General features: G+C 50.1%; 1 protein-coding gene across 3 annotated transcripts; it reads right to left on the reverse strand.

Annotated features, from left to right (window-relative positions):
• Window positions 1–2,408: 2,408 nt before the first annotated feature.
• Window positions 2,409–19,155, reverse strand: DUS3L (dihydrouridine synthase 3 like). 3 transcript variants are annotated; one of them, XM_084614233.1, is made up of 13 exons: window positions 19,017–19,154; window positions 13,377–13,683; window positions 12,179–12,790; window positions 11,013–11,054; window positions 10,703–10,855; window positions 10,386–10,502; window positions 8,777–8,842; window positions 8,577–8,687; window positions 7,982–8,078; window positions 6,184–6,259; window positions 4,564–4,752; window positions 4,312–4,440; window positions 2,409–2,588 (listed from the first exon to the last, which is right to left on the reverse strand). In XM_084614233.1, exons 1-13 carry the CDS (start codon window positions 19,055–19,057, stop codon window positions 2,516–2,518), a joined length of 2,013 nt encoding a protein of 670 aa, XP_084470359.1. In that variant the 5' UTR covers window positions 19,058–19,154; the 3' UTR covers window positions 2,409–2,515. The 3 variants fall into 3 exon arrangements, with proteins under 3 accessions (XP_084470359.1, XP_084470358.1, XP_084470360.1); XM_084614232.1 differs by lacking the exon at window positions 2,409–2,588 and adding an exon at window positions 3,291–3,641; XM_084614234.1 differs by lacking the exons at window positions 2,409–2,588; window positions 4,312–4,440; window positions 4,564–4,752; window positions 6,184–6,259 and adding an exon at window positions 6,690–6,919 and having other exon boundaries at window positions 19,017–19,155.
• Between the last annotated feature and the right edge of the window lie 1,327 nt (window positions 19,156–20,482).

Here is a 20,482-nt window from a genome sequence, read left to right on the forward strand (position 1 = left end):
CCTTCGAGGCAGTTGAGAAATTGACTTTAATAATTTCCTAGTGTTTAATATTAAAAGAGGGAAACCCCCCCTATTAAATCTCTCACCTTTGATTCATGGCAGTAACTTTTCATGCTGCCTCATCGCCTTTTCTTGCCTGAGCTGCTTTTATGCAAGATTTATGATGGGACTGTGAAATGTTCGAAGAGTATTGTGTGTTTTCCCCCTCCCATGAACAACTACAATCTGGTCACCATGGACAATGATTTACATTTCATTTCCTTGCCTGAAAAGGATATGGAAATATGCCAGCTCGTAAGCAGCTGGAAGACCCTAGAGAACAGGAAAAGTTTATTTAGACAACTCTACAGGTGAACACAGGGCCATAATTTCAAAGGTGCTAAGTACCCCCAACTCCAATTTAAGTCACTGGGAGCTGCCAAGTGTTCAGCCTCTCTGGAAAAAGCTCACCACTGCTTCACATCTGCATGTGAACACTGTGGGCCTGATTCTCTACTTGCTTGCATGTGGTGTTTATGTCTATGCAAAGCGAGTGGGGGGGAAACTCCAGTCTGAGTTTGGAGCATTTTTACTAATTTGGCACAGTGTAGCCCATGACATGTGAAAGATAATGGAAAAATTGGGTCCACAGTCTAATTCAGACTTCTTCAAGGTAAGAAGTGACCAACGGGTGTGGAGCCAATCAAGATATTGTGCAACTCTTTTATGGTGTTAAGAGTCTTGGTGGGGATTTTCAAAAGCACTTAAGAGTCCAGGCCTTGAAAGTTAATAGGACTTAAGTGACTTAGGAGCCTAAATGCTTTTGAAAATCCAATTTTTTTATCTTAACAGGGCACAGGAACATTATTAAAATCCAAAGCTTGTTCAGACAGTAGCCATCATAACAGGTTAATTTTAGGTATTCCCATCTCTGCAGTGAAGACTGGCATTCTTAAATGTAAATTCTCTGGTCCAAATGTCTCTTCTGTACATAGTGATTAAATCTGTACTAAGGGTAATGTATTCAACTGTAGTTCTACTTGGAAAAGGAGCATGTGAACACCCTTCTAGAAGTAACTCTGGAAAGGCAGAGGAACCCAGAGGGGTCAACACCACTTGCTCAAAGGAACACAACACCTGTATCCACATTTGTTGCCTTACTCATTGCAATTTCTGCATCGGTATAGCACATGGCTTGTATGGATGAGAGCAGGGGACTGGAACTGCACTCACCTTTCCCACTATAATCCAATCTCCAGGCAAGTGAGCCAGCCCAATGCCAATTCTAGAGTGTTTACTGACTCCTTGTACACAAACATCAATGTGAGACTCCTTCACTTGGAAGGGATGTAGGTAAAAGTGGCACCTTCTGAACAGAGAGATCTGCTCTAGATATGGATTTAGGGTCATATGTGGCAAACTGACTGGCTAGAATCAATTTCTATGGCTTTTACTCATGTTTAGAGCTGCAGACCCAATGACAGAGGGGAGAATGAGCTTGATTCTGTTCTAGCCCACACAACTTTGACAGATCTGTTCAAGTCCCAAGTGCAGAATCTTTATCGCTCTCCACAAAATGCATTTGGGAGAGTTATTTGTATCCTGCTGGGAGTTTGTGCAATGCATTGAATGTGTCAAAATTAACATAAATCTGAATAAAACCTGAAGAGACTAAGGGGAAGGCTCTCCTGGGAGACTGAGGTTATTTAATGGTTTGTATTAATCCAATTGCCACTCATAAAAAAACATGTTTTTTTTCAGTACAAATGTAAATTGCCTCAGCTCCTCTAGGTGTCTAATATCAATGTGAAAAAATCTCGGAGCTGAGGAAATTTACATTCTTACTGAAAAAAACAATTGTGAAAGGGCTGAAGGGGTGTGGGTCACAGCTGGACTAAACAAGGCTGCATTGATGCTAGTGACCACACCCTCAAGGTTTTTATCAACCCCTGCTACAGAAACAATGTACAATATGCAAATGTATAAAAGCTCATGTGGTGAAGTGAGGCAAGCCCCTGACCACCAAGCACTTTATTTTTGCATCAAAGTCCATGAGAAGGCTTTGGAGAAGACACAAAAGTTACACAGAGATGATGGTCCAGTGGTTAGGGCACTAGCTTTGGGCTGGAGAGATCCAGGTTCAAACCCCTGCTCTGCCATGGACTTCCTGTGACAACCTGGGCAAGCCATTTGGCAGCTCTGCCTCAGTTTCTCCCACCTATAAAAGGGAATAAAAAAGCTACTCACCCTCCTGGGAGCTAAACACATTTAAGACTGAAGTTCTCAAACTAGGGGTAATGAAGACCACAGAAGTATTGTAGCTAGAGAGATCCTCAGACAGAAGATGGGGAGCTTTCTCAGCCAGAACAGGCTGAGTTGTGACACTTGTCCAGTTATCAGATCATGTAATGACAAACATTAACTAGACATTAAAAAACAATAAAATTTTATTTAATTCCCAGCAGCCAGAGGCAGATAATCCATGTTGCTATTGCCTTCTCTCACTGTGTCTGTTTAAGGACTCTTCCAATCAGTCCTATCTGTAAGAATTTGCCTTGTGTTTAGGCAGAAAGGTAAAGTTTGCAGGTACAGGCCCCAAAAGCATCTCACTGCAACAAAACAGATTTGTATTCAAATACATTCAGAGTCTGACAATACCTCACACTGACATCCAACCATGCAACATACACTCTGTGGTAGGCTGTACCCTCTTTGTAGTAGGGACCAAGGGGTAGATTTTCAATTTAGGTGCTTAACTCCCACTGACTTTCAGGTGCCTTATTCTCACTAAGTTGAATGTGTCTGGAATCTCCCCATCCCACCTTTCCTTCTGCTTACACTGAGCTAGACACACTTGGTACTCATATGTTAAGAACCAGATCCCTCAGTTGGTGTAATATGACATAGCTGGTGTAAATCTGTGTAGCCCCATTGACTTCAAAGGAGTTGAGGATCTGGCCTATCAATAGTACAGAACTCAAATGATATATTTAAGTACTAAAGGTTCACATTAAGGAACAGTAGGGTTTGTTTTGTATATAAACTGTTTACAACCAACATTCCTAAGACCCCCCCCCCCATGTTTTACTAATGCAGTATCATTTTCCACAAGACATGTAGGCAGTGAAATCCGGTAGAGTGAGCAACTACGTACCAACGGACTATAGAGCTATGGCATGAATATAAAGCTACCTGAATGCAGAGCAAACATTGTATACATTATAACCACACTTCCGGAAGCAGGCTAGTACTACTATTTATTTTACATTGAAGGTAACAAATATTTTATTAAAGTGCAAAGAGGCTTAAAATAACTCTTTTTAAAATGGTTTTGTACTTCCAGTGAACAGTATAGCACAAAGGAGCTAACTGGATACTGAAGCTGCAAGGTTCTGCTCAGAAAACGGCATTCACAAAACTTGGTGGAAATGTACAGAAGTTCTAGTAACTTGAGTGGTTGTAGGCAGCTGTTTCCATTACTAACGCAAAGGACACAGATTAGTGCCACCGCCCCCCCTCAAAAGAAGCTGCAGCCATGCTCCATTTTTGCTGCTTTTCTGTTTCCACGGGATGGGACAAAGCCGCTGGCTACACTCTCAGAATGCCATTTCAGTTGGGGCCTGAAGTCTGCAGAGTCATTTTTTTCAAGCAGTGTCTGTAGACTTTTGGATGCAAGAAAAGTCTCTTAAAGTCTGTAACATTAATTCTGGAAACCTACAGGGGAAAGTCCAGCAACTCCCCAAGCTGTGGAATTATTTAGATTAGAAGCTCTTTGGGGCAGGTGCGGTCTTTTTGTTCTGTTATGTGCAGCACCTAGCACAAGGGGTGCTGGCCCATGACTGGGGTTTCTACATGCTACTGCAAGACAGATTAATATACTGGATACTGTGCAGTCAGTAATCTTGAAAAATCAGTTTTCCTCCTTGGTGGTAACCTTCAAATCATTGTCTGGGAAGCACACTGTCAATTCCTCTGGGTTTATATTAGCATCTCAGATAAGACTTATCACAGTAGAGGCACTTGGGGGCACATACAAACAAGGAGAGAGTAATATGGCAATACAAGGCTTAACTGAAAACCTACTGAAATGAGGGTACTGCACCATTCTAGTCAGTCTTACTGTGTTGGGGAAGTAGACCATGATCCTAGCCAGCCCTACAGAAGTCTCATGTTGAGTTGGGAGGTGGGCAGAGAAGGCAGGATAAACACCTGAAGTTCCCATGATCCTTCCATGCCAGTATGATTGTGCATCATCTGGTATTTGAATATTAGGTTGCAGGATGAAATCACTATGACCAACTGTCTATTTTATGACAACTGTTTGCTATTTACCTTATTTTAATCCAGTCATCCACATTTTGGCTTGCCATTAAGGTCTCCAGATAGTCTCTCCCCATGTAGTAAGGAGGCCGCTCATTGATTTTCTGAGGTAGGTACTCTAATAAGCCAGTTGGAATATACCTTGCAATGCAAATACATATATTAAATGTCAATGAATTTTATTATTCTACAAAATATTACAGTAGAGGCAGAGACCCAGCAAGAAAAAGCTTTCTATCCAAAGACATTGAGAAAGCAAGTTACCTGCACAAAAAGGACAGCCATTCCAGCATGAACTTCCTGGTTTTCTCCACCCCCTGGGTATCTGAACCCCAGTGTTCGAGGCCATAATTGGTGAAGTCTTTGAGAATATCTAATCTTTCATTGGAAGAGATGTCCCAGTGTCGCTGTTCTTTAGCTTCAGTGAAAATCCAAGGTTTGATCAATGCTCCTCTGCGGTCAGACAAGATCGGATCAGAAAGGAAAATGGTTGTAACCAAAGAAAGTCTGTCCAGCTATAAAACTGAAGTTTTAGCTACAGACTTGTATATGTGAGACACAAGATGACTGCGGCCAGACAACATTTGCGTTACTGAGTTACCTCCCAGTGGGCACAGGAAGAGTGCATTTCATTTTCTAGTTAAAGCCTCCTACAAACACAGCTCTGGCAGGAGGATCTGACCACGAACAAGACAATCCAACCTTTTCAGGGAATCTGCTGGCTTTCACTTTGACCTACCTTTAGAGCTTAATTCTCTCCTCTTGCATGATCAACTGCCATTGATTTCCCTGGATGCGGCACCCCTGCAAGTGAGGGAATAACTAAGCCCTAACTATTTTCCCCTTTGCCCTATTTATTTATACTCCAGGAGCCTGCCTAGAGCCAAGACCGAACATGAAGCAATCCTGTACTAGCATCTAGTTAACTTCAGGGATAACAGGAGGTGAGAGTATATTTAAATTGACTAATACAATTACATGCCTGAGGGATGAAAGGTATTAGGAAGGCTGCTTCTAAATCCCTTATACCTTTAGAAAATTCCACTCAGAAGTTTCAGAGTAGCAGCTGTGTTAGTCTGTATTCACACACAACCCCAGAGAAGTTGACTGAGCTAATGTCACACAGGAAGCAGATGCCAGAGAACTAGATTAAGATTTTATTCCCTGCTCAGGTCTGTTCTTTAACCACAAGAGCCCATAGAAGTGAGAGTCTGGGCAGAGCGAACATAAGGTTAATCATCAGGATTACTCTAAGGCTGGGATCTGAGAAATGAAATTGGAAGTTGCTTCTGAAGCAGGGACAGACTCAATTCTCAAACAGATTAGAGATAGGCCAGTGGGCCAAATTGATCAGGGATAAGAAAAAAAGGCCCCAGGCCCCAAAATCACTTGTGCTGTGCTGTCCAATGTCAGAACCAGTTTAATCCCTCTTGCTACATCAGAGAGATTATCGAAGCTGGAGCTTTGGAGCTAAAGAGACTTGCGTTTTTTTTTTCAACCTGCTAGCTGATTAAGAGTTATGCTAACCCTATCAGCACAAGCTTCTACCCCAAAGATTAAACAGGAGTGTCACCCAAATCATGTGCACAAGTGTCTGGTTTGGCTGCAAATCATTTGCAATACCATGCACTTCTGCTTACACCTCCATCCAGTTTGAGACTTTTCAGCTCTCTGTAAACTGATGTTGCCTCTTTTTAAAGGCTACACCAGAAGTAGCAAATAGATGGAGTTGAAAGCTACACCATTATCTTATACCAGATACACAACAAGCCTCCAAGAACAGCCTTGCCAAGGAGGAAACGCTTATCACTGGCTTTTTTTTAGTTTTTATTTGTTTCCAATATAGCTCACAAACAAAAGTAAGTAGGAAAGGCAGCCACTTACCTTGCAATCATAATTCCTGAAACGCCAGTCTGCATGGCTCGATTAGCATCTTCATAGGACAAGATATCTCCATTTCCTGTGTGGGAGAGTGAGAGAGGCCAGAGTGGCACACAAGATCAGGTCAAAATGAAATGGCACAGGATGAAACTCAAAAGTGCCCTTATCTGAAAAGTGATCCTGTAAAATGGCATTGGGGGGCTCCATGTTTATACTCAGGTGCTACAGATTCAATTTATTCCCTTTACAAAAGGATGTGTTGTGTGGTGGTTTCCCCCCTTCTAATGGCCAAGTCTTGAAAATTCAACCTGGGACCTGAGGGTCATGATGGGCAGTGATGCACAAGGCAAAAAACCTAACAATCCCAACAATTCAGAGATGCCAAGCTTCCTTTGAGACATTTAGAATGTCTTTAAAAAAATTAGGGAGGTTTCTTGGACCCCTTCCCTTCCACCCCCCCAGAGAAACCGGGAACTCTTCCTTCTCTCCTCACTGTCTATGGTTGAGGGGAGGGCAAGGACCCCCTAACCCCCACCCTCAAACAGGGAGAAGGGGAGGATCAACCCTAGGAAAGCTGCCCTCCTATGGCCCTTAATTACCTTGGCCAGTGCTGGGCCTGAACCTCCTTCCTGGATGATCCTCCTCCTCTTCTCCTTCCTCTGGTACGTTCCCTCTCTTCTGTCATTGCCTCCTCCTGCCCCTCTGGCTTCTCTTCCTCCACAGACTGAGCAGTGAGAGTCTGAGAGGAGGCAAGCCACGGTGATTGTTAGTAGGGCTTGGGGCACTGGCTTCACTGCCCAAGCCCCAGGCTGTGTTGCACTCTGACCGCCCTGCGTGAATCCTGCTGGCTAGCTCTAGATACCTAGAGCATGTTAACGTAGTCCAGCAAGGTCCACATAGGGCAGTAAAAGTGTAGTACACAGCCTGTGGCTTGGGCAGTGAATCCAACAGCGCCCCAAGCCATGGAAAATCACTATGGCTCGCCTCCTATCGGACCCTCACTGCACAGTCTTTGGGGCGGGGTGGGACAGAGAAGAACGCCCTTCACGGCTGCAGCGCTATTTGCCATGTTTCTCAGACCTGAGTGGTGGTGACTGACATGCACACACACATACACACACGTGTGTGTGTAAATAATAATTTACAGGTCAAGTTCTACCATCAGTAACTTTCAAATTCAGCTCTGTTACACCTGTGCAACTCTATCTTGCCCTGGGGTTTCAGAAGCATGAGAACAGAATTGTGTTAGACAAAAATTCAACTGACTATTTATGAACAGGAATGAACTACAGCTTGCTCTGCCCAAGCCCTCGTGGCTCCACAACACTAAGAGGAGTTTAATGGTTGATGAGACTTGGAATACACCAGGGGACCATGGAGGAGATTCATCTGTCAGTTCATTGACCTGAATGGAGTTACACCACAGTAGAACTGTTGGGTAATTTTTCAGATCAGAATTGCACTTTAAGCTAAGTGGCCAACCACTATTGGTGACAGCCGATCTATCGCCTCTCTGACATCACTTTAGGGATTTGTCATTAGTTCTGTCTCTGCTTCACTCTTCTCCTCCCCCCCCCCCCCGACTGAACGTGCTCCTGTGTCTTGTCTTAACTGTGTCAAACAAATAACGAAGGCAATCTCACTGAAGGAGATGCAAGTTTGTGGGGCGGATGGATCTTACATTAATCGGACCAGTAATATTTTAACTATACACAGATCACATTTCAGAGAAACAAGCTCTTTTAAAATTACCTAATCATTAAAAAGCTTAAAAAAATAAAATCAGCAGAGAGAAACATACCAAATAGAGGCATTGGGCTGGCTAATTTAGCACACTCTGCTATGTACTCCCAGTCTGCAACCTTTGTGTAACGCTGTTCTCTAGATCGGCCATGAAGCTAACAGAAAGAAGAGAGTTACCATTAGTACTTCACCAAGTACCTAAAGCAGCTAGGGTGAGATGCTACAAGAAAGGCAACAAGTTCAAAGTGGATATGAGTGAAATGCATTGATAGCACAGAACCTAAGCAATCTGCAGAGGTCAGTGCTGTAGTGAACAGTAGGGGAACTGGTTAGCAGAATCCAAAAAGACATCATGAACAAACATAACATTGTCAGTGCTTGCAAGCTAGAGCAAGAAGCCACAGGGATTATTAATGTGGACAGAGACCAGAGTGGTATTAATGATAATGTGTCCCTCCCTGAAGCATCTCCTCCTCTCACAATACAACTTTGCACAGATGGCTGGGTTCACGCCTCTATCCTGATGCACCACGCAAAAGTCACTACCAAAAGGATTATTGGACTAGATGTACTTAAATGATGACAGACAGATAGACAAAGCACCAGAGATCCTGGCCAAATTCCTGACATCAAACACAGAAAGGGGCCCATACCGTGACCATGGAAGCTCCCCACTTCCGGATGTTGGGGATTACTTTATGAGCTAGGTTGACTTTTTCTTGCACACCAGTCCTTATCTTCACTGTCAGAGGAACATCGAGTACCTACAGAGAGGGAGGAGTAAAGTTAAACCAGACAAAACAGCTTTGTTTGGAAGCTTGTTCTTCTCAGCCAGGGTATGCCTGGTACTCACCGAATTCATTCCTCTGACTATCTGTTCAAACTTGTTGGAACGGTTCATTAAGGCACATCCACCCCCCTATGGGATAAAACAGACACAGTCAGAGATCCTTGTATTTTCACCTAACCAAGAACCTTGCTGAAACTAACCAGACAGCTGCCTTTCATTTGTATAAACTGGAGAATATCTGCACTTTTATCTTGAAGTGCAGTCAAGCTTGACAGATATAGCAACTGCATGCTGTAGCTTTGGGGGACCGTACTGTAGGACGCACAGGAATGGCTTGTGGGCCGGGGATTGTATGCAACTTGGGGGGGGGGAGCACTACCACAGATCCTCCAGGAACTAAAAACCAGTGGTGGGTGATTAAGGCGAGAAAGGCAAAGAGGTTGGACCATCCCTGCAAGTGGCTCACACGTACTGGGTTTTCCAGAGACCAACAGACAAAGAAAGGGCTTTTGGTATAAAAGGGCTGAGTTTAAACTGACACAGGGCCGCCTTTTTGATTCAGCAAATGGACAGGACCTTCTGCACACAAGGGGTCCCCAGCCTTGTGGAAGGGTTAGAAACACTTTGCCATGCCCAAAGAGCCATAAGACTGGTGGCTGACCTCAGGTAATCTTTTTAGGATGTGGATAGGGACTTGTTTTTTTTTAATATGTTTTCTCTGTAATGCTTTTGCCCTAAGAATAAATGTCTTTTGCGCTGTAAAGGTTGGTTGCTTTGTGACAGCTGACTGATAACCGGTATACACTGTGGAAACCCCGGGGGAAAGGCTAACCACAGGTGCTGGACCCCAGCCAGACGTGCTGGGGAAATCTCAGTGAAATACAGAGGGACTGCAAGCCTGAACACCCGTCTGGAGGAAAAGAGCCACAGGTGTCCACCTGAGAAAAAGGTTTCAGGCTTCCTAGCTGTCACCTAAGTGGAAGTCCTGGAGGAAAACTGGGGTGGAGGGGTGTCAAAGGTGCAGTTAACCCTGAAACTGTGACAATGATCAGACAAGCCCCTCTGCAAACTGCACCTCTCCAACTGATCTGCCCCGGCGTAAAATTTAGGGCTGGGGCTGCTGAGGTCACTGACAAAATAAGCTCTCACTAGTGTATTCAGCCTGCAGCGCAGAAGCTGCATTCTGGCCTGGCTTGCACACCAGCAACAGAACTAACTAGTATTAATTGTTCACACAAGTTACTGGGCTCCCTACAAGAGTAACTGGTTAAAATTCCATGGCCTGTGCGGTACAGGAGGGCAGACTAGATGATCTAAGAGGTCCTTCTGCCCTTATTTTCTATGACCTAGGTTCCAGTTGAAGATTTGTTGCCGAGATGCTGCAGGATTCAGAATAAACCTAAGCTTGACTTTCAGATCCCAGGCTGGGTTTGCAGTGCTGACCGTTAGAAAAGCCATCATGTTGTTTGTAAGATGAACACATTTGCTATGAAGTCATTTGAAACAAGCCCTGGAATCGAGAAGGTTACTCTGTGTGTAGAGATGATGGTCCTTAGACTGAACAGGCAATGGTAACATTTAAGTTGTGTTGTGAACAGACATGGGATTGGGAGGTAAAGCAAAGGAAAGACACCTGCTCAGAGAAAGGATGGAGGATATTGTTAAATGTTACCTTCTTATACACCAGATCTATTGGGCACCCAACGTTGATGTCTACAAAATCCATCTCAATGGTCTGGTTCAGAAGCTCTGCACATCTGGTCATAGTGTCTGGAAATGCTCCCTCCAGCTGAAAGGGAAAACAGAACCGATTCAGTCAAAATGAGTGACCTCTCCAAAAGAAATGCCCACGTCTCAGCTCAAAGACACAAGGGCAGTTCACCCACAGGGAAAGTTACTCCCTGCAGATGCCCAGTGGGTGTTTCCCCCAAGTAAGAAATACATGAGTTGTTTCTGGATTCCCGCCTTGCTGAAGTGACTATACTGGACCTGCACTCCAAAGAGATCTTCTGTGTAGTGCCGCTTCAAGAGAGCCCATTCAGATGACTGGCCTTGGAGCAAGTTTGTGCACACAGCCATTTCGCCACAGGTGACATCCGCTCCAAAACGCTTGCATATTCTCCGGAACGGGAGGTTACCACACTGAAACCCAGAGCAACTGGAGAGGGTTAGGATACATATTGGCAACATTTTTGACCTGCACCACTCATGTGAGGAACTTGTCCCATCCAAGTGGTTTTACAGCCAATTTTCACAAGTGGGGAAAAAAGAATAATTCTGTTAGAACTATTCTACCTACCGTTGTTAAGGGAGCCAGGTAGAGTTTGCCTTGGATATCCAACTGGAAAACAAAGACAGGAAAGGCATATTAGAAGAGCTCAAATAGCGAAGGCCAAGTGGGGAATTTCAGTTAGAGACTCTGGGAGTTTGGCTTTTACAGAATTTATCATGTTTCCTTTTAGTTTCCATGAAAACTGTATTTTTTTTAATTTAAGCATTCCTCTGCAGCATTTGAAACCCCACACTGTAGCACTGTGCTAGGGCAGGAGGACTAGAAAATTAAACTGACCCGTCTATTTGCATTGCCCTAGCTGAGTGAAGCAAAAGAGCTATAGAAATGGGGAAAACAACATTTTAGTAATGGTAGATGGTATAAGAAAGAGAGAAGAGAGCTGGTTTTTCTGAAAAACAAGGATTTTTTTCTTAGCCTGACAGCCTTTCTGGGTACATTTCCTCTTGGAGATCCCGAGGCATTTGCCAGGCAAGTTCAGATCAGGCAGCGCTAACAGCACCTACAACTAGGTAGTTTTCACATGAGCAAGACAATGTGTGTGTTTTTCTGAACAGCGGACCTGAAAAGCATTTATTACAAAATGACAATTAACATCACAACCTTCAAAGATCCAAATCATTAACTATCTAACCATGTTTGAGAACAAAACTTGGAGGAAGTGGGTAAAGGGGTTTTGGATAAGCAGGAGAACAACGTATGATGCTTGCCACCGCACATGGGGGCAGCAGCCGTTTTCTGACTCACAGGCTGGATAATTGGGGTTACTCTGTTTATAAAGAGAGAATCACTGAAAATACATTTTAAACCAAAGGCTCGGATGGGAGACCTAGCAGTTCCCTAATCACAGTAGACAGCCTCATTAGACAGCTCTGTACTGAGGCCTCTCCCTTCACTAGGGGTCTGAGATACCAACCTCCACTGCAATATGACCCAACAAGTTAAAACCCTTTTTCTTGTTTAAATGCAGAACCAGAAATACTTTTCCTCCACCCAAGGACTAAGGGCATGTACATGAGGAGTGCTTCACCGGCACCTCAATTACACTCACCTCCACCAAGATTGCCAGTCACCCTAGCTGAGGCTTTCCAAATGCAACTTTAAAACCACCTGATTGTTGCCCACTACCACACGCACCCACAGAATAGGACCCCATCCTCAGCTTTAGCACTTACTCTTTTTTTCTCACACGCCCGCAGTTTTATAACATCTTCATCTGTCACCGGGCCTATTGTTTTGGGGGTGGAATCCTTTGATGCATCTGCTAGGCAGGAACTCTGCAGGACCACTGATTCAGGAGCTTCTCCCTTCTCTGACACTGAGACACATTCTGGTGCCTCCTCTCCAGGAGGTTTGACCTCAACGCCCTCTACATTCCCTTTGGCTGCTGTGCAGGTTGTCATCCTCTTCTCCCCCGTTGAGTTGCCTGCTGCCTTGTTTCCCACATTGCCTGCGCTGCTGGGCTTGCCCAAGTGACTAAGGTACTTACTGGATTTGTCAAAGCAAACTTTCTTCTTGCGCAGTCGCTGCTGGAGTTCTTTGCTGAGGCTGTTTCTCACCAGTGGTTTCCCTTCCCACTGCTTTACAAGGTCCTCATTAATGATGTTCCTGTAGTCCTCCCCCAGATGCGCCCTAGCAAAGCGGCATGTGACTCCATAAATGCACTTTCCGAAGGTCTTGAAGAGCACGCAGCTATCCCCGAGGTCTGAGGGCTTCACAGCCATGTACTCCCCAACATCATGCAGGAAGCGGCACTGTGAGCCAAAGTAGCACTTCTCTGCACATTCCTTAAATGACAAAACACTTTCAATGTAAAACCACCAACAACCATTCTATGTAAATGGGCTTATTTTTACTGTGTGTGTCAGCTGTGTTTCCAGGAAGAGTTCCATGGACTTCAGTTACACACACTCTGACCATTCCTGATTGCTTGTCTAGTTTAGAGAAACTAGCATCAGTGTAAAACATCAATGCAACTTCACCAATGTAAGCTGCTAATGTAGACGCACTGGATCAGTGCAAAATGGGGCTTGCACTCATACAACTGACCCCAGTGACTTATTATGGGGATATGTTGCACTAGTGCATATTCCTTATTACCTTCTTGCAGTGCATCTACACTGGGGGATGCAGGAGTTGTGCCAGCACAAAAACCACCAGACTAGACAAGGCCTAAATAAAGTGCAATCTCTCTGAGGCTTTATAGCTGAATTACCCCCACCTGAGAATAAGTAACATCCATTCCATAGGTAAGTATATGGCTTATTCATGCCATATTATTAGGAATCCAAATGCATGCTAGGTGTTTTACAGCTAAAGAGATTCTTATCTAAAGAACCTGAAGTTGCCAACCATAGCAGGCCAGCCACTTACCTGGATTACTGACTGGCACAGCCTGTCCTTTTCATAGTGATTTGGCTTCATACATGGCCGACTCTTATTCTGTCCTCTGGCTCTCTTCCGTTCCTGGGGTTTCTTCTCCTCCTCTTTTACAACTTCCTCTTGGCTTCCTTGCTTCCTAACTTGATCACCACCATCTAGTTTCATCTGTTTTGCTGGAGGCTCTGTCTGGTCATTGCTACTAGAATCTTCCTCCCCATCATGTTGATTGTTTTCCTGATTCCTGGATTCCCTTTCTGCTTTGAGATATGCATGGAACTGTTCTTTCGAGGTGAGATACCTACAGAGCAAGAGAGTGCTCTCATTAAACTGACTGATCATTTGACATGTGTTACATTAGACAGCAAAGTTTACTGATGAAAGAATAGGCAGACTGAAAGAAGCATATTCTACACAAAGGAAATTAAAACCAGCATTAACTTTTCTGACCACAGGGATGCCACAAAGCAAAACGTGAAGTAGGATCATTCTTGAGCTCGTCTTTTCATCTGCTCTACAGACATTGGGCTTACAAGGTTATTGAAAACCAAGTTAGGGCCCCAGTTCTCCACCACACTGAAGCTATGACAAGACACAGTGGGCAGTTAGAGGGGTCCTACTCTAACTTGCACTGCTGATGCCAGGTGATCCAGAAGATCAGCTACCACAGAACTCAGGTCTCCCTTCTACTGTATTCTTCCCCTTATACAAGAATAGGGGGATAACTGGCGAAGGAAATAGCTCCACTGAGAATCCCCAACTGTGCTGTGTAAGCAAAGTGTGCCATATATTAAAAAAAATACGGGAGTTTATAGCTTGCCTCGTGTTCAGTATGGACATGGAATCTGTACACACAACAGCTCCCAAGCCACTTGGATTAAGCCAGTGTGATGCAGGCTGTGGCCTGTAGCATATATTCTGAACTCTCCGCATTAAAGATGCGGCCTGATGTACAGTGTATTCCTCGTCTCCAGGGGTAGATCTTTGGGGTTGGAAAGAGGTCTTTACCATTGAAAAACTAAGGAAGCACGATGGGCACCTTTGTAAGTAGAACAGATTACCTTTATTACTTGCATCTTCTACAGAGAAGCAGCAAAATACAGTGAAACTTGTCATAAGTGACCACTTATGCAAGTTGTGCCATCTTTATCGATACTTCCTCCTCCTCCTCCTCCTCCTCCCAGTTTGTCCATTTCTTCCACCTATTATGTTTTGTCATAATCCTTGATTGTGAGCTTACCAGGGCAGAGACTGTCCGTACAGCGTATAGCACAACAGGACCCCATATCTTTGACTGAGGACTCTAGGCTACACTGTTAATAGAAAAATTTACTCACAAAACTGACAAAAGACTGATCGCTTAATGGAGGTGGGGCAGAATTATAAACCGAACATTTGAGGATACTTTAGGGTGGTATCCTAAAACAGAAGGATGGACCAAAAATCCATATTTAGGCACCTAAATAAAAGTGGTGTGATTTTCAGAAATGCCAAGCACCTTCAGCTCTTGCAGACTTCAATGACAATTGTGTGCACTCATGACCTCTGAAAATTTAGCCATTTTTATTTAGGTACTGACTTTTAAACACGTAACTTCTCAAAGCTTGCTGTGGTCTCCCACAGGTTCCACTAACTGACTGGTTAGCTGAGGACAGTAACTTAACTCATCCAGGGCAACAGTCACAAGGCTAGTAACGTTTCCCAGTTCTCCCGTATTTGCGCTCTCTCCGTACTTTACAAGGCCTCTTATGAGCCTTCCTGCAAACTCAGATACTGTCTCTGTCAAAGGCTCCTGTTGATATTTGCTGGGTGTTGAATGGCCACTACCTCAACCCACAATGTCAAACAGGATGAGTGGTGGGATGGGGACTCCAGGGGCCATCTGTCATGAGGGCAGCCTGGGGAAAGGCACTGTGGTATTTTAACAAAGCGGCAGGTCCTCTGTTGCTGATTCTTTTCTTTTAAGTACCAAGTAACCGAATAACTGATTTTTTTTTCCCCCCCCCTCCAGACAAGGTGAGCGATATGGTTTTCCAAGTGAGTCACCCCGGCCTGGGAACCCAGAGCACCCGGCCCAAAGCCACCCAACTTCTGCCGCACCGAGGGCTCCATCGACCAGCATCAGGCACCCAAAGGCCAGAACCAATTTGCATGAAGGGAGCAGGTAGCTCCTGGGGTAGTGGGGGAAGGTGGATGCTGGGGATGGGGGGGTGGGGACGCTCCTAGGGTAGCACAGGAAATGGGTGTTGTGAAGGAGAGAGGGTGCTAGGAATGGGGGAAAGTCTCGGGGGGGTGGGGTTCCCTGAAAAGGGGGAGGAAGGGGAGGTCTGGGGAGAGGGGTTCCCTGAGGGGATGGGGGGGGTTTCCCAGAGGAAGGGGAGCGGGGCAAGGTGGGGCGGTTCACTGGGGAGGCGGGGGAAGGGGACCCCGGGGGGGGGGTTCCCTGGGGAAGGGGACCCTGAGGAGTGGGGGAAGGGGATCGGGGGGAGGTGAGGGGGTTCCCTGGGGAAGGGGATCGAGGGGGTCCCCTGGGGAGACGGGGGAAGGGGATCAAGGGGGGGTCCCCTGGGGAGACGGGGGAAGGGGATCGGGGGGAAGGAGAGTTCCCTGAGGAAGGGGACCCCGGGGAAGGGGATCGGGGGGGGTCCCTGAGGAGGCGGAGGAAGGGGACGTCGGGGGGGGGGTCCCTGAGGAGGCGGAGGAAGGGGATGGGGGGGTCCCCTGAGGAGACGGGGGAAGGGGACCCCGGGGAGAAGGAGAGGTCCCTGAGGAAGGGGATCCCGGGAAGGTCCCTGAGGAAGGGGACCCCGGGGAGGGTCCCTGAGGAGGCGGAGGAAGGGGACGTCGGGGGGGTCCCTGGGGAGGCGGAGGAAGGGGACCCCGGGGAGAAGGAGAGTTCCCTGAGGAAGGGGATCCCGGGGAGGTCCCTGAGGAAGGGGATCGGGGGGGGTCCCTGGGGAGGCGGAGGAAGGGGATGTGGGGGTCCCCTGAGGAGACGGGGGAAGGGGACCCCGGGGAGAAGGAGAGGTCCCTGAGGAAGGGGACCCCGGGGAGGGTCCCTGAGGAGGCGGAGGAAGGGGATGGGGGGGTCCCCTGGGGAGGCGGAGGAAGGGGACCCCGGGGAGAAGGAGAGGTCCCTGAGGAAGGGGATCCCGGGGAGGTCGGGGGGGGTCCCTGGGGAGGCGGAGGAAGGGGACGTCGGGGGGGGGGTCCCTGGGGAGGCGGAGGAAGGGGATGGGGGGGTCCCCTGAGGAGACGGGGGAAGGGGACCCCGGGGAGAAGGAGAGTTCCCTGAGGAAGGGGATCCCGGGGAGGTCCCTGAGAAAGGGGATCGGGGGGGGGTCCCTGGGGAGGCGGAGGAAGGGAACCCCGGGGAGAAGGAGAGGTCCCTGAGGAAGGGGATCCCGGGGAGGTCCCTGAGGAAGGGGATCGGGGGGGGGTCCCTGGGGAGGCGGAAGAAGGGGACCCCGGGGAGAAGGAGAGGTCCCTGAGGAAGGGGATCCCGGGGAGGTCCCTGAGGAAGGGGATCGGGGGGGGGTCCCTGGGGAGGCGGAGGAAGGGGACGTCGGGGGGGGTCCCTGAGGAGGCGGAGGAAGGGGACGTCGGGGGGGGTCCCTGAGGAGGCGGAGGAAGGGGACGTCGGGGGGGGTCCCTGGGGAGGCGGAGGAAGGGGACCCCGGGGAGAAGGAGAGGTCCCTGAGGAAGGGGATCCCGGGGAGGTCCCTGAGGAAGGGGATCGGGGGGGGTCCCTGAGGAGGCGGAGGAAGGGGACCCCGGGGAGAAGGAGAGGTCCCTGAGGAAGGGGACCCCGGGGAGGGTCCCTGAGGAGGCGGAGGAAGGGGATGGGGGGGTCCCCTGGGGAGGCGGAGGAAGGGGACCCCGGGGAGAAGGAGAGGTCCCTGAGGAAGGGGATCCCGGGGAGGTCGGGGGGGGTCCCTGGGGAGGCGGAGGAAGGGGATGGGGGGGTCCCCTGAGGAGACGGGGGAAGGGGACCCCGGGGAGAAGGAGAGTTCCCTGAGGAAGGGGATCCCGGGGAGGTCCCTGAGGAAGGGGATCGGGGGGGGGTCCCTGGGGAGGCGGAGGAAGGGGACCCCGGGGAGAAGGAGAGGTCCCTGAGGAAGGGGATCGGGGGGGGGGTCCCTGAGGAGGCGGAGGAAGGGGATGGGGGGGTCCCTGGGGAGGCAGAGGAAGGGGACCCCGGGAAGAAGGAGAGGTCCCTGAGGAAGGGGATCCCGGGGAGGTCCCTGAGGAAGGGGATCCCGGGGAGGTCCCTGAGGAGGCGGAGGAAGGGGATGGGGGGGGTCCCCTGAGGAGACGGGGGAAGGGGACCCCGGGGAGAAGGAGAGGTCCCTGAGGAAGGGGACCCCGGGGAGGGTCCCTGGGGAGGCGGAGGAAGGGGACGTCGGGGGGGGGTCCCTGGGGAGGCGGAGGAAGGGGACCCAGAGGAGGTCGGGGGGGGTCCCTGGGGAGGCGGAGGAAGGGGACCCCGGGGAGAAGGAGAGGTCCCTGAGGAAGGGGATCCCGGGGAGGTCCCTGAGGAAGGGGATCGGGGGGGGGTCCCTGGGGAGGCGGAGGAAGGGGACGTCGGGGGGGGTCCCTGAGGAGGCGGAGGAAGGGGACGTCGGGGGGGGTCCCTGAGGAGGCGGAGGAAGGGGACGTCGGGGGGGGTCCCTGAGGAGGCGGAGGAAGGGGACCCCGGGGAGAAGGAGAGGTCCCTGAGGAAGGGGATCCCGGGGAGGTCCCTGAGGAAGGGGATCGGGGGGGGTCCCTGAGGAGGCGGAGGAAGGGGACCCCGGGGAGAAGGAGAGGTCCCTGAGGAAGGGGACCCCGGGGAGGGTCCCTGAGGAGGCGGAGGAAGGGGATGGGGGGGTCCCCTGGGGAGGCGGAGGAAGGGGACCCCGGGGAGAAGGAGAGTTCCCTGAGGAAGGGGATCCCGGGGAGGTCCCTGAGGAAGGGGATCGGGGGGGGGTCCCTGGGGAGGCGGAGGAAGGGGACCCCGGGGAGAAGGAGAGTTCCCTGAGGAAGGGGATCCCGGGGAGGTCCCTGAGGAAGGGGATCGGGGGGGGTCCCTGGGGAGGCAGAGGAAGGGGATGTGGGGGTCCCCTGAGGAGACGGGGGAAGGGGACCCCGGGGAGAAGGAGAGGTCCCTGAGGAAGGGGACCCCGGGGAGGGTCCCTGAGGAGGCGGAGGAAGGGGATGGGGGGGTCCCCTGGGGAGGCGGAGGAAGGGGACCCCGGGGAGAAGGAGAGGTCCCTGAGGAAGGGGACCCCGGGGAGGGTCCCTGGGGAGGCGGAGGAAGGGGACGTCGGGGGGGGGGGTCCCTGGGGAGGCGGAGGAAGGGGATGGGGGGGTCCCCTGAGGAGACGGGGGAAGGGGACCCCGGGGAGAAGGAGAGGTCCCTGAGGAAGGGGACCCCGGGGAGGGTCCCTGGGGAGGCGGAGGAAGGGGACCCCGGGGAGAAGGAGAGGTCCCTGAGGAAGGGGATCCCGGGGAGGTCCCTGAGGAGGCGGAGGAAGGGGACCCAGGGGACGTCGGGAGGGGGGGTCCCTGGGGAGGGGCGGAAGGGGAGGCCCAGGAGTGGGGCGGCGCTGAGGCCTGGCCGAGCGAGTGGGGGCGGGGGCGGCCCGTACTCACGGGGCTCTGATGGGCGCCACGCCGCCTCCCGCCACCTCCATGCCGCGAGGAAGGGCCCGGCCCGGCTCGCTCGCTGGCTCCACCCACGACGGCGGGCGCGCGCGCTGAGCTCCTAGAGCGCGCGCGCGCGCCCGGGTCACGCGCACGCGAGGGGCGGGGCCGGGGCTGCCTTGAGAGGAAGGAAACGAGGGAGAAGGACCGTACCATGTGGTCTAGGATGGGGGGGGGGGACCCAGGCCATACCATGTGACCCGGATAATAGGGGACGATAGTAATGGCCTGGCTGGGGTGGGTCAGAGTTCCAGGCACAGGCATGGGGCAGAGGCTGCAGCAGCCCCAGACGAAGCTAAGGGGCTTGGAGCAAGGGGCGAGCCTGGGGCAATGGGCCTGCCCAGCAGCCAGCAGGCGGGTGACCCTGGGACATTGCCCCCACCCTGGGTGTTGCCCAGACTCCCTTCATGACCCTCTGTTTGGGGCTGCACCCTGGCCATGCCGGCTCTGTAATTTGGCCGGTCCTCCGGGTTCTCCAGGCACTGGCTGGCAGGGTCCCCTCTGCCGTAGGGAAGGGCACTGCATTCCTCTGGACTGGAGCCGACTGAGGCCCCACGGTGCTGCCAGCTGGCATGAGCCCGTCATGAAGCTGGTGCTATTTGGGGTTTCTCTTAAGGCCCCAGTCCCTGGAGTCATGTGCTCCTGGGAGACTCCGCTTTCATTCCATTAAAAAAAAAAAAAGTTGTCTAGCCCTTATGGTGGTGGGGGAACAGCGTGAAAACATACTGCCTAGGGACTCAAAAACCAGAAAGAGTCCCCACACTCTCTTTGGGGGGAGGAAACTCATGATTTTTAAGGCAATCTCTTGATTTTGGGAGGCCTGACTCGAGACTTTGGATGCCTGGGTTTGGCAAGATGAGCAAGGCAGCCCTGCATCATCCTAGCACCTGCTGACACCTCGTCACAGGGAGGTAGAGGTGAAGAGCTGAGGGGGCTAACCTGCTCTTTGGAGGCTGAGTGGTTGGATGTGTCCATTCAAGAGGAATGTGGAAGCTGTGGTATGTACATGATCCTGGAGGGGGCACCTGGTAAGAGTTTTGTCTGCATGAAATGCCGTCTGATAGAGCTGATGGAGGAAAAGATCAGAGGTTTGGAGATGCAGGTGGAAAGTCTGGTAGAGTTTAGGAAGGGGTTTGAGCAGATTATGGAGCAAAGACATGAGGTATCTGAAGGGAAAAGCTCAGACTTGCAGATGGAAGCAGGACTAGGGAATTCTGAGGGGAGACTGGGTGAGGAAAGTGGTCAGTGGAAGCATGTGACTAAAAGAACTAGGCAGAGGAAAAGACGGGCTAGTGAAGGAGAAATAGAGCTTCAGAATAGGTTTGCAGAGTTGGAAAATGAAGAAGGGGCTCAGCAGGTAGTCACTGAAGGTGACAGGGCAAGGAAGAAGAGAAGAGCGGTTAGTCCTATAGGAA

The sequence above is a fragment of the Lepidochelys olivacea genome (assembly GCF_965140295.1).
Source record: "Lepidochelys olivacea isolate rLepOli2 genome assembly, chromosome: 25".
Lineage (NCBI taxonomy): Eukaryota > Metazoa > Chordata > Testudines > Cheloniidae > Lepidochelys > Lepidochelys olivacea.